The 23,041-nt window shown below is 37.0% G+C and overlaps 1 protein-coding gene across 8 annotated transcripts in view; it reads left to right on the top strand.

Annotated features, from left to right (window-relative positions):
- Nucleotides 1-2,068: 2,068 nt before the first annotated feature.
- The window catches only part of LOC121410178 (heterogeneous nuclear ribonucleoprotein A3-like), a 31,222-nt gene continuing 10,249 nt past the window's right edge, over nt 2,069-23,041 (top strand). For 2 of the 8 annotated variants that reach the window (XR_005969284.1, XM_041602084.1), the window contains exons 1-9: nt 2,070-2,207; nt 12,448-12,569; nt 15,315-15,459; nt 17,983-18,166; nt 19,167-19,268; nt 20,706-20,777; nt 21,406-21,552; nt 21,824-21,961; nt 22,369-22,541. Coding sequence is in view for 6 of the 8 variants with exons in the window: in XM_041602084.1 (XP_041458018.1) it covers nt 12,448-12,569; nt 15,315-15,459; nt 17,983-18,166; nt 19,167-19,268; nt 20,706-20,777; nt 21,406-21,552; nt 21,824-21,961; nt 22,369-22,538 (1,080 nt within the window). In the remaining 2 variants the exon portion in view is untranslated. Of the gene's footprint in view, nt 2,208-12,447; nt 12,570-15,314; nt 15,460-17,982; nt 18,167-19,166; nt 19,269-20,705; nt 20,778-21,405; nt 21,553-21,823; nt 21,962-22,368; nt 22,542-23,041 lie in introns of all 8 variants that reach the window. The other 6 variants (XR_005969285.1, XM_041602090.1, XM_041602087.1 and 3 more) reach the window with 5 other exon arrangements.

The raw sequence follows: 23,041 nt of genomic DNA, 5'->3' as shown, positions 1-23,041 counted from the left end.
TAATCACGTGACTACAAAGACACCTTAATCTAGTCTGCAGACACAGAACCTTGGTTTTCGCGTTTTGCATATTAGTGCATACCGGAGTGCGTAATGCATAATACCAACAAGCTTATATAGCGCATATCCCTGCCAAATGCGTCCTCAATGCGCTTTTAAAGGAGGTAGAAAAGGCAAAGAAAAAATGAGAAAAATTTGCTGGAAATTGTGGCACTAAATTAACTAATTTAAAAGTCCTTTTGAATAAATATGTTTTCAAAGTGGATATAAACTTGGGTGGAGAAAAGTTCTTTAACCCTACATAATGGGGTGGTATTCCAAAGTGAAGGGGCAGCTTGTGCAAAGGATTGTACTCCATAAAACTTGGACAGTTTAAAAAGATCGTTTTGAGCTGATCGAAGATTACGAGATGACACATACTTAACTAAACTATTTTTGAGCCATTGCATGGAGGCACTGACAAGTTACAAGCAGGACTTTAAACAACGCGTGACTGGACTGGGAGCCAATGTAGTACTTTTAAGATAGCCTGATATAGGTGTGATTTTTTTTTAGTACGGGTGACTAGTCGTGCTGCAGAGTTTTCAATTATATTGTAATTTGTTTTGGAATCGGGCATCCTTTCGAGTTTGCAGTAATCTAGGCGCGATAGCTCAGTCGCTAGAGCGGGGCCCTTGGATTCCGGTTCGATTCCCAAGTCGGTGCGCTAGCTAGAGCCCTTTGGGAATACCAGGTCCCTTTATGGAGAGGACCTTAATTGCTCACATGCATAAGTGCTTTCGTAGCAGTCGGGTAAAAAAACAGCCTGGACAAGCTGCTTGGAGGCTTTGCATCTAAGAATTGCCGAACTCTATACGTTTGAGAGCAAATGATGCTGATTTACATTTTGCAGAAACAAACTCGTTCATGACCATATATTTTCAACAAATATCACACCTATATAGGTTTCTGGCTGTTGACTGGGCATAATTGATGATGTATCAAACTTAAAGGTCAAGACCACCTCAGAAAAATGTTTGAATCAATAGAGAAAAATCAGACAAGCACAATGCTGAAAATTTCAACAAAATCGGATAAGAAAGTTATGACATTTAAAAGTTTCGCTTATCTTTAACAAAATAGTTTTATGAACGAGCCTGTTACATCCAAATGAGAGAGTCGATGATGTCACTCACTCGCTATTTCTTTTGTTTTTTATTATTTGAATTATACAATATTTCAATTCACGAATTTGATGATTAGGACCTCCTTGCCTGAAGCACAAAATGTTAAAATAATGGAATTCCATGTGTTCAGGGAGGAATGAAACTTCATTTCACATGACGATGACGAGAAAATCAAATTATTTCATATTTCATATAATAAAATACAAAAGAAATAGTGAGTGGGTGATGTCATCAGTTCCCTCATTTGCATACCGACCGAGATATGCATATAACTGTTTTGTGAAATGAAGCGAAACTTTAAAATGTCATAACTTTCTTATTTTACATCCAATTTTGATGAAATTTTCAGTGTTATTTGATTTTTTCCCTTTTCTTCAAATCAAGTTTTTGTTGGGGTGGACTTGTCCTTTAACAACTGGAAGTTACATACTTCTGCGAAAACGAGATGACAGATGTGAAATCTCTGCTTTCTGATCATTCAATTTCAGACCATTTGATGTGGACCACTGTTTGATCTCCCTTACACATTTTTCTACTATGGAGATTACATGTGTGGTTTAAAAGAAACATATAGGCCTACTTGCGTGTCATGAAGAGTCCGAAGTAGTGAGACAAGGTTTATTATGTATTGATGCTGGCTTTAACATTTACATGACACAGTCAGATAGTTTGACGTCCTTCCTTCACACTAGACATTATTTTAATGGTTTAAACATTGTCAAATATTTTTTTGTTTTGAAACATATCATATGAGTCTGTGCGTGCAGACTAGTTTAAACCTTTGGTTTAAACCCTGCGTAAAAGCTGCGCAGATAGAGATGTACTGTATGCTAAAGACAAAGTACAGCGTGGCGTGGGTCGCGTTATGCATGCAGCATGCATAATAGTACAGTGCATGCATTTGTACGTGTGTAATAACAGCTAGTGTAGTGTCGACCGTGGACGTATATGTGCAATTTGGTTAGAAGATTTGGACGTTAAATTGCTTGCAGTGCAGTGCAGTTGCTTAGTTAAAGTGAGTTCTCATCACGAGGTCGAGGTGTAAGTATTCGCTGGCTATTGCTTTGTTTCGTTTATTCCGTTATTTCTGAAGATGCGAGGTGGAAATGTAACTGATTATTCAAATGGCTTTCTTCATCACGGCATCAGCATGATCAGGCGGGATCTTGTTGATAAAGTTAGCATCGACTGTCACATCCATCATGTCCATGGATGGCATGATTTCTCTTCTCATGCAGACTCGTCTTACTCTCAGACTCAGTCACTGAGTCAGTCATGTGAATTTTTTCGCCAAATAAAATTATGAATAGGGGCCCCCTTGCTGATTTACCTACCGGTAGGCCTACTGGAAAAATGCAGAAAGCTGTGTAGTAGGCCTAGGCGAGTTTCCACTCGAATTCCAGAACCGGTTCGTCCACAAACGACAAATAGCCTAGGCTACAAGTACAAGGCAATCCTGTATTTTAGGGGTCTAAATTATTTTAGGTTGCTAACTTCAGGCAACAGCTCCACGACCGCTGTTATATAGACTTCTAGTTCAGTAGATCTAGTCCTAGTGCCACTCACACATTGTACGAGGTTAGTACGTACTAACCTCGTACAATAGACCGTGTTTGACCCTGGATTTCGAAGTAGTCGGCAAACATCGCTTCATTGCTGAAGTAATATTTGCCGAAGCTCCTTCTCGCTACGCACCGGGGCTCTTGCCGGTAAGTAGCAAGAGTTTGTTGAATATAAAATAATAATAAAATAATAATCCGATTAAAAAAAGCACATTTTGCTTACCTCGGCCTCGAAAGTGACTTCGCTTGTCTCTTCCACGGAAATACAAGGAAGCCCGTTGGTGGCGCTAATAATTTCACAACCTTGATTCAGCTCCTCGGTAATTTTATAACTGTATCTAAATTCTTTGAATGCGCAATCCTCATGATTAATTTACTAATTATGGGCACCAATTAATGAAATGCCTTCAAAAAATATAATTAATGATTATTTTTGGTGATGATAACACTCATTTGCATTAATTTAAAAAGATGACTGATAAAAAAAAAAGAAAATAATATACGTGCCTGGAAAGAAACCAGCAGTACAAGCTTTGACGAACGTCAATAATACGTATACGGTGTACCAAAGTCTATACAATGAAAAGATTGGACACTTCACAGACTTTGCGTAATGCCTTGCATCGATATGCGTGTAAAATAGTGTAGGTCCCTATTCTTTCCCTTGTCGTGTCTTTGATATGAATATAAATCGCGCGCCCTCTTCAGGAGAAAATTGATATCAACGCTAACTGATTTCTATCTCCGTAAAATCTTCACTAAAGATCAAGAAAATATACATATTTTTAGAAAGAAACTTCAAGGAGAAGTCACGGAAGGATCTAAATGATTCGGTAAGTGTCATAGCAGGATGTGGAATGTTTATTTAAACATAATATTTTATGTGGGCAAAAGCCCACTGTATTTTCGAAGTGTAGTGGTGTGTCGCGTGCGTATGACTGATAATCCTTCACTCGCGAGACGATATGAACCCATGGGTGTCCTAGTGCATGTAGTGCGTATGTACATGCCGGGTATGGCAGGCCGTTAATGCCATTATTATACAGCTACACGCCTATATATAAATATTAGAATTTATTTCGTGATCATAATTCATATCAATATATATAAATTATTTATGATCACAAAATAAATTTTAATATTTGTTAAATAAGATTTTTTATCTCTAAATTGTTTGTTAAGACGGCATTGCTTTCCGGAAGTACGTCATACATAAGCGGTTCAAGGGTCGACGCTATTGTATTTCCGTTGTTTACATGTGGAACGAGGGGTCTACGCGGCATCAGTTAGGTAAGAAATCTTCATTTTTTTACATTTTTAAATAGTAATATTTAAAACCTTCCTACGCATTAGGCGTAGGAAGGTGTAAGAATTAATAAAATTAAATGAATGCTGTTGACTTCGGTTTAAAAGGATGGATTTTTGGGGGGAATCCATCTTTGTTTTGGTCGTTCGCTGAAGGCACTATGGAGTGTCAAGACGTCAATGATGAAGAAATATATGACATATCTAAAAAAATCATCATCATTGCGTCCTCAAGACTACCATAGTCCTACCTGTAGATTCTCCACAGGCAGGATGGTAGCAGTGAACAAGTGGGGTACGGTACAATTGATGTAATTTATTTAGATTTTATGAAGGCCTTTGACAAGGTACATGTACCTCACTGCCAACTGCTTGAAAAGGTCCATAGTTTTGGTATAATAAATGAACATGTGGTTAGTAACCGTTAGTTGGATCGAGGAATTCCATGTTGGAAGAAGACGGTGTGTGTGAATGGCGAGTTCTCAAGTTGGGGTCATGTATAGCGGAATCCCGTAAGGGAGTGTCCTTACATCAATGATTTTTTTTTTTGTTATACATCAGTGATCTTCCAGATGTTACTGAAAGTAATTTTGATCTTTTTGCTGATGATACCAAGCTAATGTAAATCGGATAAAAAATCAGATCGGAAATCGGATCGACAGTTCAGCCTCTAAAAACTAATCGGCGATGTTCAAAAACAAAGGAATAAATCAAAATTTTGTTCACGGTCGCGCGCATCTTCCTGACAAAGTCACATAGACGAATGCATTGGAATGGAAGTTGCCAACATGCGCAATCGTTTGGAACATGTTTTAAAGGGGTTTTGAGGTGTTGCTTTAAAATAAACCTAGCGATTTTTATTAGTAAGGTAAACGAAAGACGCATCTTCCGAGCAAAGGAAAATAAAATGAAAATAATTCTTATACATGTAGATCACAGGTTAATGATCGGCTGGTTATCTTTAAAAAGTATTTTTAGGTGCTAGCGATTTAGAATTATTGGAATGATCTCTTGATCTCGTACGACACATCTTAAAGTCGCAAGTGCAATTCGAATGTAATAGAAATCGCAAGCACGCACGATGATTCGGAATATGTTATTAAAATGTTTTGAGGAGGTCATGTTTTCAAATCAAAGAAGCATCTCCCGACGAAGTTGCAAAGACAAATAAATTGAGGTTGAGAAGATTTATATCATCAAAAATTATGTAAGAGTGTTACGCAATGAGCTCCGTCAGTAGTATGATCTTTAAAAGTTCACAGTGGGGTCCGCTATCACCACGAGGTTGAAGAGAATATGTCTATCACAAGGCTCCACATTAACTTTTTTTGGTGGTGGCCCGTTCGGGCCACCAAAACCTTCAAATAATTTTTTTTGGTGGCCCATTACTAAAGTTTAATGGCCCAAAAAATATAAATAAAAACAATAATTAAAAATAAATAAAACAAATTTCTGAAATATTAATTCTGCAGCCACTACCACTAAGTTACTTCCACTTTGCACATCTTGTATGTAAATCGTGCTTGCAGTCATTTTACTATGCTTATTGATTTGTGGTAATATATAAATTGTTCTATCATTGCAAATATGAAATGATTGAAAGAGAACAAAAGAATTGTATTGTTCCCAGGTATTATTATAGCAGGAGAAAATCACAGAAAAATATGTTGAAAAATTAGAACAATGCATAAAAGGGGGAAACAAATATAATTCTTAAAAATTGTATATTGAAAAAAAGAAAACAAAAATTATAAAATAAATAAGTGAAATACAACGAAAAGAAAAAAAAAGAACAGGAAAAAAAAAAGAAAATGAAAGAAAAATGAATAAGACAAAATTGATGAAAAATGGGGAAAATTGTTTTTATTATTATTCAGTAGAAACATATTCTTTAATCAGGCATATTCAATGGGAAGGGGTATAAATGGTTTAGTCACTATAAAAAAAATGAAAGAAAAAAATAAGAAAACGGCAAAAGTTATATCTGGAAAAACAGTGAGAAAAGTCCTTCCTACATTTGACAAAATGATGGAAAATTCACATTTCATATCAATGAAATGCCTTCCCAAAATATTTACTTCCTTTAAGAGTGGTTTAAGAAGTCATTTATAAACAAAAAAGAAAGAAGCTGTCTGTTATTTTTGGCTAGAAACGACACAGCTTCAAAAGAAACCAAATATCAACATACATACAAATGCACACGTGGGACTTTGATGTACTCACCTATGAGTTTTATGTGTATTAATGCATTTGGAAAATCGGACTTTTTGAGTCAAAAGAGAGGTCATAATTCCTCTTTTTAATGCTTGCTAATAATCAGGATTTAGTAATATGGACTGTAGAAGGGCATTTCATTGGTGTAAAATGTGACTTTGACGTAGATTTTCAAAGTTCTGTGGAAGATTTCTTAGCAGTAACATTTTGTATCGCAGAGCTCTGAATAGTCTGCTAGCGCACAGCTAGCTATAGCTGCAGTGGTTTCATGCATGCAAGCTCACGTACGCCAGACGGCCGGCGCAGCGGGCTGAATAGTACTGTATGCTGCAGTAGTGCAGTGGTAGGCCTCCATACTGTCATGACTATGCAATCTTTGTGTGTGTGTATTTGTGTGTAGATTGACAAAAAGGGCGCATGACGAATTGGCTTGCAATTTCAACTGTAGAAAGTTGATAAATGCGTGCAATATCGGGAGAAAAATTGCGCTGCTTTGAAAATTATTGGTTGCCCGATTCGGGCCACCAAAACTTAACATTTTTTCAATAATGGTTGCCCGAGGTGAATTTCTGGTGGCGACCGAACATGCTCTTGAACATGTCACCTTCGAAAGGTACTTGGGTGTTGTAATTGATGATAAACTCAGCTTTGAAGAACACATGGAATCAAAGATAAACAAAGGCCAACAGGCTTATGGGCTTGATCAGACGAACTTTTGTTTATCTACACAAAAATAACTTTGCTTTGCCATATAAGTCGCTTGTCAGACCACAAGTTGAGTATGCCCATGCTGTGTGGAACCCTGTACTGAAGAAACATACATGCATTAGAGAACGTACAAAGAAGGGCAACAAAATTTGTCCCAGAATTAAGGAAGCTTTCCTATCCACAACGACTTAAACAGTTAAAAATCCCAACTCTGGCGTATTGAAGAGTTAGGGGTGATATGATTGAAACATATGAACATTTTAATAGTTATGATCAATGTACAAAACTTCATCTAGAAGAAAAATATAGTGAACATACCAGAGGTCAAAGTAAAAAATTGTTCGTACCAAGAACAAAGACCAAAAAATATAGGAATTCTTTTTATGTAAGAATACGTAAGACATGGAATAGCCTAAATAATGATGTTGTTGCTGCCCCAAGTTTGCAGTTTTGAAACTGCCCTGGATAGATGCTGGAAAAATGAGCCAATATGACTATGAAAGCCCTGTTCCCGGAAGTGAGCCAGCCATCTTGAGGAGGAAAAGCCTAGAACTGAATACAGAGGCATAACATGCCTACCTTCAGAAACTTCCCTAGGTATCCTTAGGTATTACTAGCCTAATTAACGTTGGACCTAACTTTACTTAGGCCTTAGGGCTAGGCTTAACTGTTAACCCAGGGAGCTCCGGCCGTGCAAAACGAGGCAGACACGAGACTGGGGTAGATAATCATAGATTGGGGTCTCAATGCCTATTAATAGTAATCTTAAATAAAACTTGGAAACAGAAATTATGCACATCGGGGCCCTAGGCTAGCTAGGAGGCTTCTAGAGAGTAAAAATCATTTAGTAACATAAGGTTACTCTCAACAAAGCCAGGTCTTCTATCCATTTGCGTGTTTCACCAAAAAACCTGCAACTTTCGTCCCCTAGATTTCTACTTTCTTTCTAAAAGATCTAGCCCTAAATCATGTACATGGGATACAACTTCATTTCCGACATTTTTACACTGGATTTTATTTTTAAGCAAGTATTCATCAAAAAAATGAGAAAAGGGTCATGAAAAGACGGAAGAGACTTGCCCGATGTTTACACCGCCATCTTGTTTTCTATTGTTCTTCACCTACGATATGGACGCTTGGGTCGCGTAACGGGGCAAAACGAGGGAGACGGGAATGGGGTAGATTGGGGTCTCAATGCCTATCAATAGTAATCTTAATAAAATTTGGAAACAGAAATTATGCACATCGGGGCCCTAGGCTAGCCAGGAGACTTCTAGAGAGTAAAAATCATTTAGTAACATAAGGTTACTCTCAACAAAGCCAGGTCTTCTATCCATGTGCGTGTTCCACCAAAAAACCTGAAACTTTAGCCCCCGAGATTTCTACTTTCTTTCTAAAAGATCTAACCCTATGGGATACAACTTCATTTCTGACATATCTACACTGGATTTTATTTTTAAACAAGTATTCATCAAAAAAATGAGAAAAAGTTCATGAAAAGACGGAAGAGACTTGCCCTGGGGCGAAAGTTTCAGGTTTTTTGGTGGTACATGCAAATGGATAGAAAGGAAGACATGGCTTCGTTGAGAGTAACCTTACGTTAGTAGGGACAGTGATTTTCCGTTTCAAAAAATGGGCTTTTCCGTTTCAGAAAATCTCAAATTCCATTTCAGCACGTCAGAAAACGGAAATTCCGTTTCCCCATAGACGTTGTACACACGGAAAAGTGACAATTCCGTTTACACATTGAATAGCAAAATCAAAGCGCATACACTCGCACTGGTCAAAATTTGGATCTACTATTGTACCAACAACACAATAGAATCCGTTCTAATCGGATCTATGCTGGTGTATTTAATGATTTTTCAAACTGATTTAGCATGCATACATCCTCACCTTTCACATAATTGGCATTATTTTACGGTGAAATTAAATTTCATCGATAATTTTGGGGTTTTTTGGACATCGTTATCATCGGTCAACGACTTTCGCCAATCCGCCATCTTGGATTTTAAGACCACGATATCGTGCTGAACTACATCTTCAAACGTAGAGGGCAGCATCACACGACCGTGCAGTTGAGCGATCTGAAGCGATGTAAAGCTCAACCCGGCCGGCCGGGTACGATCGCGGGGTACTATCGAGTGTGCTGATGTCGAGAGCAATGACGATGTGTGAATTGTCATGATTGTAGCGAAGTGAGATTGTGTTTTCTGGGGTTTTGTGGCCATTTAATATTCTCATTTTGTTGTTATTTTGGAGTAATTTCTGTTGCTATTCTGTGTATTTTGATGGAAAATACGTTTTCCGTGATTTTCCGTTTGAAATGCCACTTTCCGTTTCAAAAGGCCTTTTTCGTGAATTCCGTCCGTTTTCCGCGATCGCGGAAAATCACTGTCCCTACGTTAGTAAATGATTTTTGTCTCACCTGCGTAGCAGAGTGAGACTATAGGCGCCGCTTTTCCGACGGCGGCGGCGTCAACATCAAATCTTAACCTGAGGTTAAGTTTTTGAAATGACATCATAACTTAAAAGTATATGGACCTAGTTAATAAAACTTGGCCATAACGTTAATCAAGTATTGCTGAACATCCTATCAGAGTTTCATGTCACATGACCAAGGTCAAAGGTCATTTAGGGTCAATGAACTTAGACCATGTTGGGGGAATCAACATCGAAATCTTAACCTGAGGTTAAGTTTTTGAAATGTCATCATAACTTAGAAAATATATGGACCTAGTTCATTAAACTTGGACATAAGGTCAATCATGTATCACCAAACATCCTGCATGAGTTTCATGTCACATGACCAAGGTCAAAGGTCATTTAGGGTCAATGAACTTTGGCCGATTTGTGGGTATCTGTTGAATTACAATCAAAACTTTGAAAGTATGTTGGTCTAGTTCATAAATCTTGGACATAAGAGTAATCAAGTATCAATGAACATCCTGTGCACATTTTAGGTCACATGACCAAGGTCAAAGGTCAATGAACTTTGGTTAAATGGGTTATCTGTTGAAATACCATCATAACTTTGCAAGTTTATTGATCTGACTTTTGAATCTTGGACATAAGAGTAATCAATTATCACTGAAACTTTTGTGGAAGTTTCAGGTCACATGATCAAGGTCAAAGGTCGTTTAGGGTCAATGAACTTTGGCCGAATTGGGGGTATTTGTTGAATTGCCATCATAACTTTGAAAGTATGTTGGTCTAGTTCATAAATCTTGGACATAAGAGTAATCAAGTATCAATGAACATCCTGTGCACATTTTAGGTCACATGACCAAGGTCAAAGGTCATGTGAGGTCAATGAATTTTGGCCACATTGGGGGTATTTGATGCAGTATTTGGTACCCTGGGGTACCAAATGATAATCCGCCATTTTGTTGAATTATTTATTTTATTTTTTGCGCTGTACCCTGGGTTACCAAAAATGTGTACAAGTATATTTTAATGTTTTGTACAGATTTTTTTTTCTTTTTAGTGATCTTATGTAACAATTAATGCATGCAAATGATAACTTTATTCTATTTGTTTACTATTATTGGCATAAGATTGTATCAAAGAAAGGAAATAGGCTTTGTGATCATTGCCCGGAGGGGCCACTTACATTGACGAGTGGATACCATGCGCGACCAAAAAAACACGTAAAAAGGATGTCTTTTTCACGATAGGGCACGTTACGTACGTAACGTGATAAGGGTGTCAAAAACATAAAAATGAAGAAAAAAGGGTATCTATTTCGCTAGGAAAATTACGTGTTTAGGCTCGAATTTGCGGGGATGATAAAACAAAATTCAAATGTTTTATAAAGGATGTCCTTTTTGCACCAACACTTCGTGTTTAGAGTCCGATTTGCGCGAGGTGTAGAAGATGGGGTCGTACTAAACCAAATAAGGTAAAGCCGACGACCGAAGGACCGTAACAATAAAACATTCCTGTACTTGTTTAGGGGTTCATTTCAGGGAATATTTGCAAAGAGTATATCGTTTTGTTTCCAAAACTTGTTAAGGGTAGGGTTTCACACGCCAATACTTGTTAAGGGGTGCATTTTCAGAATATGGAAATTACGTGTTTAGGGTGCTTTTCGAGACCCCATGGTCGCGCATGGTATCCACTCGTGAATGGAAGTGGCCCCCCCCGGGGATCATTGTCCCCATCATTGTCATGATTGTCGCACCGATCGTACGACCGTGATCACAATGACAACAATGTAACTGTACACTATTACAACACAAGATGGCGCTGCACAACGCCGTACCCCGGGGTACTACGGTACCCCGGTGTACGGCGTGGTGCATCATTTGTTGAATTACCATCCTATCTCTGTACGTGTATTGGTCTAGTTCATAAAATGTGGAAATGAGAGTAACCAAGTATCACTGAACATCTTGTGCAAGTTACAGTAGTTTTCAAAGTCAGCAATGCTGCTATGTTGAATCGCGTGATGCAGGTTAGACGGCCAGAGGCATTCCACTTGTTACTCTCTAGAAGCCTCCTGGCTACCCTAGGCCTAAGTTACACAATTATAATGATATGGATGAAGAAGGTCTATCGTGACACAAATCGTGACATTGAGGCACAGAACAGACCATGCAGACTGGAACCTCAAAAAAATATATGTATCAGTAGGTCTAAAGTTAGATCTAGCCTCTGTCTCGATCAGCCATTTTGTTTTGAATTTTGAAAGAAGAAGAGGTATCGTGACAGAACTTTTAGGGGGTTTTTTAGGTTCCAGTCTGTGCCTCGATGTCAGGATTTGTGTGTCATAATGATAGACCTTCATCCTTATTTTAAGCGTGGTAAGTGCATAATTTCTGTTTCCACATTTTATTGAGATTATGGCAAGTTCCCCCATGTGCGATTCTAGTAAAAGAAGATATGCAACGAACACACACTTTACACATGCAATACATAGACCAATATTCATTAAAAAATCTGACTCAAAATGGTTGGAAAAAATGAATTTTGGGCATTTCATGTGACGGTTTCAAAATGCAGCCTCTCATTAAAATCCCTGAATCGTGTGCAAAGTGAATGGGTGCGCAGACTTTGGGTACCATTTTTTTTCAATCTGAAAATCGCCGCCCTACGTTTTTCCAAGAAATTCCTATAATTTCTTCTAAATTTTTATGAGATATTTTGTACACTTGCTCATTATATATTTTTTCTTACCGGACCGATTTCGTGTAGATCCCTCGATCCATTTGTCAGTAAAGCAAATACAATAGGTCTGACCCGTGAACCGCTTTGTTATGACGTACCTTTGATTAGCGATGTTACAATATGCCATTTTGAAGAACAATTCATAGAGAAAAATTATTTTTGAACACATACTAAAAATTAATTTTTGATTATAAATAATTATAATAATGTGACTTGCTCTACTTTTTCTGGAGAAAACAAAGTTTATGAACTTATGCTATTGAAACAATGCATGTGGGCAAGGCAAAAAAAGCTAATTACTATTTTCATGTTTTTATCACCAGATGGAGTCTGAACAGGAAAGAAAGCTTTTTCTAGGTGGGCTGAATTACAACACAAAAGATGAAGACATCAAGAAATATTTTGGCACATTTGGAAAAATCGTGGACTGTTGTGTTATCAAAGAGTAAGTTATTTTTGGTAATTTTGTTCTGAGTATTTTAAGGCTTATTGACATTTTTGTGCCAGGTAATGATGCATGCTAGAAATTTGCTTTTGATATATAATTGCAGAAATTCATTCTATTGTCCCAAAAATTTTATGTAGCAGAATGGTCGCGGGAAATTTCACCCCCCCCCCCCCACTTTGTTTAAGGGTTAAGTCAGTATTAAAAAGAAAATCCTAATATAGTTTTTATTGTCTCACCTGCATAGCAGAGTGAGACTACAGGCGCCGCTTTTGCGATGGCGGCGGCATCAACATCAAATCTTAAACTGAGGTTTAAGAGAAATTCCAGTAGTTGCAGTAAACACTGATTTCATGAGAAAGTCTGTAAAACAAGGCTTAATTGTCAGTATATCATCGAGGATCTAGATCTGATACAATTACATTAACTGAACTTTGTGAAATCTTGAAATCTAAGCTGAAAAATGTTCACACCGAAGATCCCCAACACAGATTACGCACGTGGGACAATGTATAATTATTGCTTTTCCCGAATCCTGTGCTTATAGCAGTATTTGCTGATTTCTCAGCAATTACTCAATTTCTTCCACAATCCTTTGGCACTTGTGTTTTATTTATACAAACAGACAATTTGGTGGTTCCATTTCATTGGATTCTGTACAAACTCATTTTGATATCGTTACTAAAACAAGCATTTACCTTTAAGTTTTTGAAATGACATCATAACTTAGAAAGTATATGGACCTAGTTCATGAAACTTGGCCATAAGGTTAATCAAGTATTACTTTTAGAGTTTCATGTCACATGACCAAGGTCATTTAGGGTCAATGAACTTAGACCATGTTGGGGGGAATCAAAATCTTAACCTAAGGTTCAGTTTTTGAAATGTCATCATAACTTAGAAAATATATGGATCTAGTTCATTAAACTTGGACATATGGTCAATCACGTATCACCAAACATCCTGCATGAGTTTCATGTCACATGACCAAGGTCAAAGGTCATTTAGGGTCAATGCACTTTGGCAGATTTGGGGGTATCTGTTGAATTACAATAAAAACTTTGAAAGTTTTTGGATCTGTTTCATGAAACTTGGACATAATAGTAATCAAGTATCACTGAACATCCTGTGCAAGTTTCAGGTCACATTATTAAGGTCGAAGGTCATTTAGGGTCAATGAACTTTGGCCGAATTGGGGGTATTTGTTGAATTACCATCATAACTTTAAAAGTATGTTGGTCTAGTTCATAAAACTTGGACATAAGAGTAATCAAGTATCACTGAACATCCTGTGCGCATGTTAGGTCACATGACCAAGGTCAAAGGTCAATGAACTTTGGCCATAACGGTGGTATCTGTTGAATTACCATCATAACTTTATAAGTTTATTGATCTGACTTTTGAAACTTGGACATAAAGAGTAATCAAGTATCACTGAATATCCTGTGGAAGTTTCAGGTCACATGATGAAGGTCAAAGGTCATGTGAGGTCAATGAATTTTGGCCACATTGGGGGTATTTGTTGAATTACCATCCTATCTCTGTAAGTGTATTGGTCTAGTTCATAAAACGTGGAAAAGGAGTTACCAAGTATCACTGAACATCTTGTGCGAGTTATAGTAGTTTTCAAAGTCAGCAATGCTGCTATGTTTAATCGCGTGATGCAGGTGAGACGGCCAGAGGCTTCCACTTGTTATGAATAAGAATATTTTTTGATAAAGGAATTTGCATATTTCAGGCCTTCATTTTCCTGGAGCGCAATCGCGCAGGCGCTCCTAAAAAAATAACAAAAAATCACGCTCCTAAAAAAAATTGAAAATAAAAGATAATTTCTTTTTTTTCAAACTGCTAAAATTTCACATTTTGCATTTTTAAATCCATGAAATGGCATATATTTTCCATAATTCCTTAAAATTATTTTGATTTAGTTGAAAACTATCAGAAAAATAAAGAATATTCACTTCGTCCCCGACTCTACATGTATATAAATTTAAACTTTGTTAATATTGTATTCTTATACATGTATGCAGATTTTCATGGTAACACCATGGAAGTCTGCATGTGGGACTACAATATTTACTGAATTTTACGAGAGGCGCAATGAAAATTTGTAATGTAAAAATTACATGAAATCACAATTGTGCCCCCTCCCCCCTTTTGAAAGTAAAGACTTTTGTTTTGTTGCTTGTCTAATTTTTCATCGGGAAAATGTGCTTCTCCCTCTTGGAAAATCCCGGGTCTGCCCCTATTCAGAATATATATACTTTTATGGGTATAGGATGTCAAACATAGGGGAAACATTTGATTGAATAAAACAATGCAATGGGGGGGGGGTGATTTGAGTTGTAAAAAAATGGGCCCAACTCAAAATGCATGGCTATATATTTTTTCTACTGTGTTTTTAATTGTTTTAAATTAGATTATTATGGACCATTTAACAATTAGATTTAACCCTAAATTAAAGCAGATTAATTGAAATGAAAAATCACCCTTTTATGAATTTCACCTCCCTTTGGCTTTGTACACATAGCATAAAAATGAGTCTTTTACTTCATGACCTTGTCTGGTAAAATGCCATGTGGTGTCACAAGGCTCTACCCATGTTTTCTCAAATGTGCCAGATTTCAAAGAATAAAGTTTAAATTTTGGTGGTGTCTGGAAAAATGGTGTGGAGAGAGACACCCCAGACTATATAGGAATAATGCTTAAACATGAATAATTTGTTTTCATGTGTGTCTGTTGCAGTTCAAATTCACAGAGGTCCAAAGGATTTGGATTTGTCACATTCTCCAGCCGAAAGGAAGTCGATGATGTTATGAAAGCTAGAAAAGAAAATCCTCATCGACTTGATAACAGAGATATTGATGTGAGAAGAGCCATGTCAAGAGATGTAAGTTTTCATTGCAAGCGTTGTCTTCAGGGTTGCAAAGGGCTGGAAACTTTCCGGAAATTTTGGAAAATTTCCATGGAAAGTTTCGGGAATTTTAAGCTGCCGGGAATTTTGGGAATTTTCTGGAATTTTCCTTTTTTCACAAAAAGTGATGAATTCTGTTTTTAGATACAAAATTATGAATTGATAATCTAAAATATCATATTTTCCATTTTTATTTATACTATTCTTCATTCTTTAAATTGCCCATGGTATAAAATATCCATCAAACTACATAAATACATTATAGTATATGTAAATGTAGTTACATGATGGAGCATTATGTACAAAATGAAGCTTTTCAAATTCAACATGAAAAAAATAATACTTTGCATTACAATGTTTTTTATGTGAGAACCTGCCATTATATAATGTGTTATTAAGAGAACACTGCCCCCTACATGTAGCCTGCATGCACAGACCCTTATTGAAACTTTGATCCACAAGTGGGACTTCATACAAGACTAGCAAGAATACAACTTTCTGATGAACAAAAGGACCTTCTGTACACAAGTCATTGGCAGAAACCTTAGGCTGCTTATTCAGACCACTTTCCTTGAGTGAAGGGTTTGCCCTTGTCTGCTGTGCAAAGCCTTCACTCGAGTTAAGGGTCTGAATGTGCAGCCTACTCATGCCTTGTGTACAGAAGGCCCTAACGCTCAGGAAACGGCAAGATTTTATAAGCTAGTCTTTGCATGGAGACCCTTTTTTGATCAAAGTTTCAATCAGGGTCTGTGCCTGCAGACTAGGTTTGCACAGCAGACTAATCCCACCAGCAGCTATGGCACTGGCTTGAGTCTAAAAAATGGGAAAATCAGGTCCAGGAACAAAAAACATTATATTACTAATTCATTTCTGAGATGCCCCCCGAAAACATGGGGGGGGGGCAAGAAATAACATTATTATAACGGGTGACTTTGAAAACAAATCAAGACAAGTAATTTTTTGCAAAGGGAGAAAAAAAATGCACTATTAAAGTTTGTTGACCTCAAATGACCTTTGACCTTGATTGAGATTGAGAAACTTGTTATCAATTTCATATCTTTTGTGACATTAAATGACAATCTCACAAAGTTTCATTTAATTTGATCTAGTATTGTAAAAATACTATGTTTATTTCTAAGAGGGTTAATTGAACTGAAGTTAACTTTAAGCTTGAGCCAGAAAACTATATACTCATAAAATTAACGCTACAAACTGCACAAAGTTCTCACTTCTGCTATGCAGAAATAAATGAGAAATAGAATATAATGCTAATAACAACAATAATGCCATAATTATTATTAATGATGATTCTCATCTGCAAAAAGATGAGAATATCTAAGAGGCATTAGTGTAAAGCATTTGCAGTGTACATGTACTGCCATCGCACATACCATTCAACCAGTAAAACAGTAAATCAACTTTTACATCAAATTCATTGAAATTCATTGAAATTCTGCCTTGTCTGACTGTCTTAGCATTTATATTTTGCTTGAAACTTGCTGACAAAGCATCATCTGCCAGAACAATCCTTTCAATTCCTGTATATAAATATCAGAAAATTGCTACTTTTTGAAAATTCCCAACATTTCTTGAATTACAATCAAAAGTTTTTGGATCTGATTCATGAAACTTGGACATACATGTAATAGTAATCAAGTATCACTGAACATCCTGTGCACGTTTCAGGACACATGATCAAGGTCAAAGGTCATTTAGGGTCAATAAACTTCGGTCGAATTGGGGGTATTTGTTGAATTACCATCCTATCTCTGTAAGTGTATTGGTCTAATTCATAAAACGGGGAAATAAGAGTAACTAAGTATCACTGAACATCTTGTGTGAGTTACAGTAGTTCTCAAAGTCAGCACTGCTGCTATGTTGAATCGCGTGATGCAGGTGAGACGGCCAGAGGCATTCCACTTGTTAAAATAAGCGAAACTTTGAAATGTCATAACTTATTTTACATCCCGATTTTGATGAAATTTTCAGCATTGTGCTTGTCTGATTTTTCTCTATTGATTCAAATCAACATTTTTTTGAGATGGACTTGACCTTTAAATAAGTATTGGACGAAAGCAGTCCTTCATGAGTGGCAGTCAGAAACGTTCTGTGGTGATTGGGCCAGGCCACTGCTGTCTACTCTATAACACTGTCCTTAACCATAGACTGAGGTAATTTGAAGGTGACATTTTCCAATCACAAACATGGAATTTTAATCAGTACTATAAAAATGTAAGTAGTTTTGATTTTTGGTTAGAAACTGAATTTGCATTGGATTGTACATGAATTTTGGGTCCGACATTCACTTACATGTACATGTATATTTGTCTCCAAAATTTGCGCTCAACATGGAAAAAACACCCAGTCGTATCACAAATTTTCCCTTTTCAGATTTATCACTAATTTTTGTTTACGGACCTGAACCCCCAGAGTTTAATGAGTTTGCACTTTTCCCTGTGATGCCTACTTATTGTCATATTGTTAAATTTACTTTTGTAGGAGAAGGGACCAAAGAATCCCTCATTCAAGTGTTTCTTGGGTGGCATCCCAAGGGATACCACAGAGGAGGACTTGAGAAAGTACTTTGGTCAATTCGGTAACATCGTTGAATTTGCATCACATCTCAACAAAGGATTTTGTTTTATCACCTATGATGACACAGACTGTGTTGATCAGATTGTCAGTAAGTATTCAGATAGATGAAGCTTCAAATGCAAAGTGTCTTACAATGTATATGTTTATGGAAGTAAATCAAACCACCACTTTCATTTATCATTGTCATCCCTAATTGACTACTCTATTGGCAGCCACTGGCAAGAGATCACTTGTTACTAACTTACTATCTCTAAATAGTTAATCAGGAGTGGAAGTCATCTTTCAATCATTTGGTATGAATTTTAGGTTGCACAATCATCAGTGTCAATAAGTTTTGACCATGGGATGGCATGTTGAATCACAATAGAAGTTAGAATTTTCAAAGTTTATATGTATAGCTTCAACCATGGATACCAACAATGTTTAAAAATGGTCAGAAATCAGGTTTACTATTATTAATGCTTAACTTTTACCATTTTGGTACTGGTACACTTTCATGGATTAGAAATAATTTAAAGATCAGTTAGAATAAATGATTAACCTGGATAATAATTACAGATGGTTAAAAGCATAACAAATTAAAACATATATTATAAAGACATTTCATTTTAGGTTTTTGTCACTGTCATATCATTTCGATCACATTCACAAACACACAATGCAATTCACAGACCTGGACCCCCGTTTATTGACAGAGACAGAATTGCATATTAAGTTCAACACGTATTGACAACAATGAAGTGCACTGTAAAGTTCTGCATTAACCCCTCCCCCCCCCCCTAAAAAATCAAATCCAAACTAAGATGGAGTTGTAGGGCCCTTCAATAAACTTGGTCTACTCACTGAAAAAAAAGAAGAAAATCTGACATGTAAGTTTATGTTACAAAAACCTGAAAGTAGATCAAGTGTGATTTTTCAAAATGCAAGGCTGGTCTGCTATAGGGCACAATACTTTATTACAACACATAAGGAAATGAAAAGGAACAACAAAAGTTTCTGTGGCCAAGAAGAAGGGCATTGTGTAATGTATGTGAGACTGCTGGGGGCATACTATATTAACTTAAACTTTGTTTTGTTTTTATTTTTAGTGCAGAAGCACCATAAGATTAATGGCAAGAAGGTTGAAGGAAAGAAGGCATACTCTAAGGAAGAGATGAATGAAATGAAGATGAAAGAACAGCAGCAACAAGGTATTTTGTTTTTCAAGCCTTGTCATTTGCATTATTTCAAAAATGTCTTATTGAGCGTTTCCACACACATGTTTCAGGCCTGGTCCCACTGCCCTAATATCTTGCCATCCGTTGGAAAACGCTATTTCTATTGTGTACTCATTGCGAACATGTTTCATCCACTGTAATTTCATCCGTGCAAATAGTTCTGAGTTGGGCATAACTCTTTTGTGTCGCCAACAAATTACTTGATGTTATGATATTTAATAATGATTCTATAAGTGACTTATAGAATCATTAATAGCTTAAAATCAAGTAATTTGAATCAGTGAATGCAAAAAGATGTTTATGTTAATGGTACTTGCCTGAAAACAGTTTATACTGAAATTGTATCCAATATTACATTTTGAGAAATTTTTAATCTAACATACATTCAATGTTTCGGATGTCTCAATCGCTTATTTGGTGTTAACCCTATCTAGGCCGGGGGGGGGGCGGCCTCGGAGGCCCCCCACCCCCCTCAACGAATCGCGCGATATTTTCGCCGCGCAAATTTTTTTTGACTGCGCCGCTCACTGACTTTTTACTTTCAAGTCTTGCGCAACTTTTGAGACCAATTTTGCGTCACCCAGGTACGTTGTTCCGAAATTACGCAACATTATGTAAGTGCATGTCAGACCAAAAATTGCTCAAAAACGTGATTTCGTGTACAAAGTCAATGGAAATTGTGTTTTCAACCAAAATTCATAAATGCATGATTATTTTTAGTTTTGCTGGTCTAAATGTATTTATTTTATGCTTTTTATGATCACAGAAGAGTCCCCAACAAATTTCATTGAAAAAACAATGAAAAACAAAAGGTAAAAAAACAAAGAAATACATAAGAAATTGCAAAAAACAATATAATACATAAGAAAATGATTTGATATCACAATTTTTTTCATGTACACTTGCTAAGACACCACAAAGAGTTTCAATACCACAAATTAGTACATTTGGAGCTTTATTTAGGGAGTTAGAGGAAAAAGTATGATTTCGCATACTACTTACGCATAAATTAGCATAATCACTTAATAGCGATTCGCATGAAATAAATTACTATACAATCTTGTAGATTATGTCCCAGACAACCCACGTGCCAATTTTCGGCGCGGTCGACGGCCGAGATCTTAGGGGGGGCCTGGGAGGCCCCCCCCCCCCCCCCCGCCATAGGAACTCCCAAAATACCCCGGCCTAGATAGGGTTAAAAGATTGAGACTCATAGGAAATATGTCACGAATCATTGCAAAAATATTGTTAGTTGCAGCCTACTGGGTTAAATATATATCTTCTGATTGACTTGTTTTTGTTTATGATTATTTGTATGAATTGTATTTTTTACGTAGATAAGGTAATAAAACAAGTAGGGTGTACCCCCCCTTAAAGGTTTTAGTATTATTGATATTAACAACTTGACAGGTGGCTTTGGTGGACCTGGTGGCTACAGAGGCTTTGGAGGAGGGGGAGGAGGAGGGGGATATGGTGGAGGAGGTATGTCTTAGTCTGTTTTAGCATGGTTAGTTATTTAAGTAGGGTATTCAAGAAGTCAAGTAATCAATTTACCTGATTCTTGTAACCAGTATTGAGGAGTCAATCCCCATTCTTACAAAGCATATTACTTGAGCCTAAGAGATCCACTGTACGAGAGAACGGATTCTGTTGTATAATAACACGATACATGTTAAAACCCTGTTGATACTCATTTCAGGCTTAGTTCATAATTGTAGGCATAAACCGTTGTTTGTAAATCTATTACAAGTATCTTTACACTTTGAAACTTGTGTTTAGCCCATTCCCAAGCACTAATAAGAGAACTTTTAAAAAATCAGAACAAAATGAACTTTATATAGACCTGTAATGCATTTATGGACCATCAAAATGTGTACTCTTAATGAGCAATTAATTAGCCGGCCCACTTTTGTGTAATTGCATTTAGGCATGTGCGAATTTAGTGATGGTAGCATAATTTCTATTATGCACTTCACACAATAATATACTCCCTCTCGGATGTGAAGGACACAGATTGACGTCAATTTCATGGCAAACATAGAAGATAATGTCTTTTTTTTGTACCTTTGAAATGAGATGGAGGTTTTACTGTTTTATTTATTTGAATCAGATTACCAAGGTGGATATAGCGGTGGCCAGGGAGGAGGAGGTGGCTATAACCAAGGATATGGTGGAGGACCAGGAGGTGGTTTCGGAGGAGGCGGTGGCTATGGTGGCGGTGGCGGCTACAGTGGCGGTAGTGGTTATGGTGGCGGCGGTTAGTATTCTCAGCAATTCATACTTATTGGTTGAAATAATTGGCTGGTAATTCTGTTGCCAAGGATATAAGTAGAATATATATTTAATTATCTTAGAGCCTCATTAGATTCAAGCAAATGTACTCATATCAGCTTATAGAACAGATCGTATTGGTAAATGGAGAATGAGTGTAAGGGTTAGTGTTATAGAACATCAGTCCTTGATTTATGACTTTTAATGTTGGTTTTACCAATTTAGTGGAAGAAAGTCATTCCTTTTTTGTTGTCCAGGCAATTTCAATGACTTTGGTTCCAACTATGGAGGACAGAACTCTAACTATGGACCTGTGAGAGGAGGTGGTGGAGGCAGCGGTGGAGGAGGAAACTATGGAGGAGGGCGCAACCAAGGGCCTTATCCAAGTAATAATGGTGATAGAAATCTTTCATTATCCATCTAGCCATTAATCTATTTACTGTATGGACTATGAAAAAAAGTTTGTTTTAACTCATTCTCCATGATTCTATCCATAAGAGGCAACCAGTTTGCAGTGGCAAGAAAGTGTGCACACACTTATAGTATATATATATATATGAAGATGCAGAAAGGCCAGTCACCTTTCAATCTTTTCTATTGGGGCTTTTGCCTTTGTCACACTGACAATACGAAAAGTTCTTATAAACCCCATACTTAAATTTTTTAATTTTTTTTGGGGGGGGTTGTCAATTGAAGTAATGAATTGATAGACATTGTTATTGGGGGATATTTAAATGTGCACATGAAGAATACTTTATTTTCTTGTATAACATGTAATTTTAAATCTTGGCTTCTCTTACAGGTGCTCCATACAGTGGTGGAGGACAGGGTGGACCACAGGGCTATGGAGGTGGAGGCGGAGGTTACCAAGGTGGTGGTTACGGTGGTGGACAAGGAGGTGGTGGCGGTTACAGTGGAGGTGGTGGAGGCTACCAGGGCGGTGGTGGTGGTGGCTTTGGAAAGAGATTCTAAGTGGTAAGAATCGGTCATTCCCTATCAATCAAGGCAAACCAATTTCTTGGAGGAGTTTGTGATGCAAGTGATGTTACAGTTTCAGGGAGAAATCTGTGGCAATTAAAAGTTATCAGTATTTCAAAGGATATTCTATGCCCACATTAGCTATCCGACTCTGAACCTGTCATATTTTTCTACTACACACTCTCGTGTTTGTTTTATACTTATCTGCAATCCTCCATCCATCCAACCAGAGAAATATTTATATTTATTTGATCTTCAGGCCTTTGTTTTATTGACATTAAAATCAAATTAAGAATAAATGTGAATTAGGATGTTTGTTCTGCCATTCTCAAGGAAATCCAATCTTTGGGATATTGAATTAATTTTCTCTTAGTTTTACAGGAGTTGATGCCCAAATTAAAATTTTGCCATTCTGTGAAAAAAAGACAGACAGCTGTCTATTCTATGGGTCACAGGCAAATATATCAGTCACCATTCAGAATTGGCATCATGAAATG

This window comes from Lytechinus variegatus, chromosome 3, assembly GCF_018143015.1.
Source record: "Lytechinus variegatus isolate NC3 chromosome 3, Lvar_3.0, whole genome shotgun sequence".
Classification (NCBI taxonomy): Eukaryota; Metazoa; Echinodermata; class Echinoidea; order Temnopleuroida; family Toxopneustidae; genus Lytechinus; species Lytechinus variegatus.
This window is presented reverse-complemented; position numbering and strand designations above follow the sequence as displayed.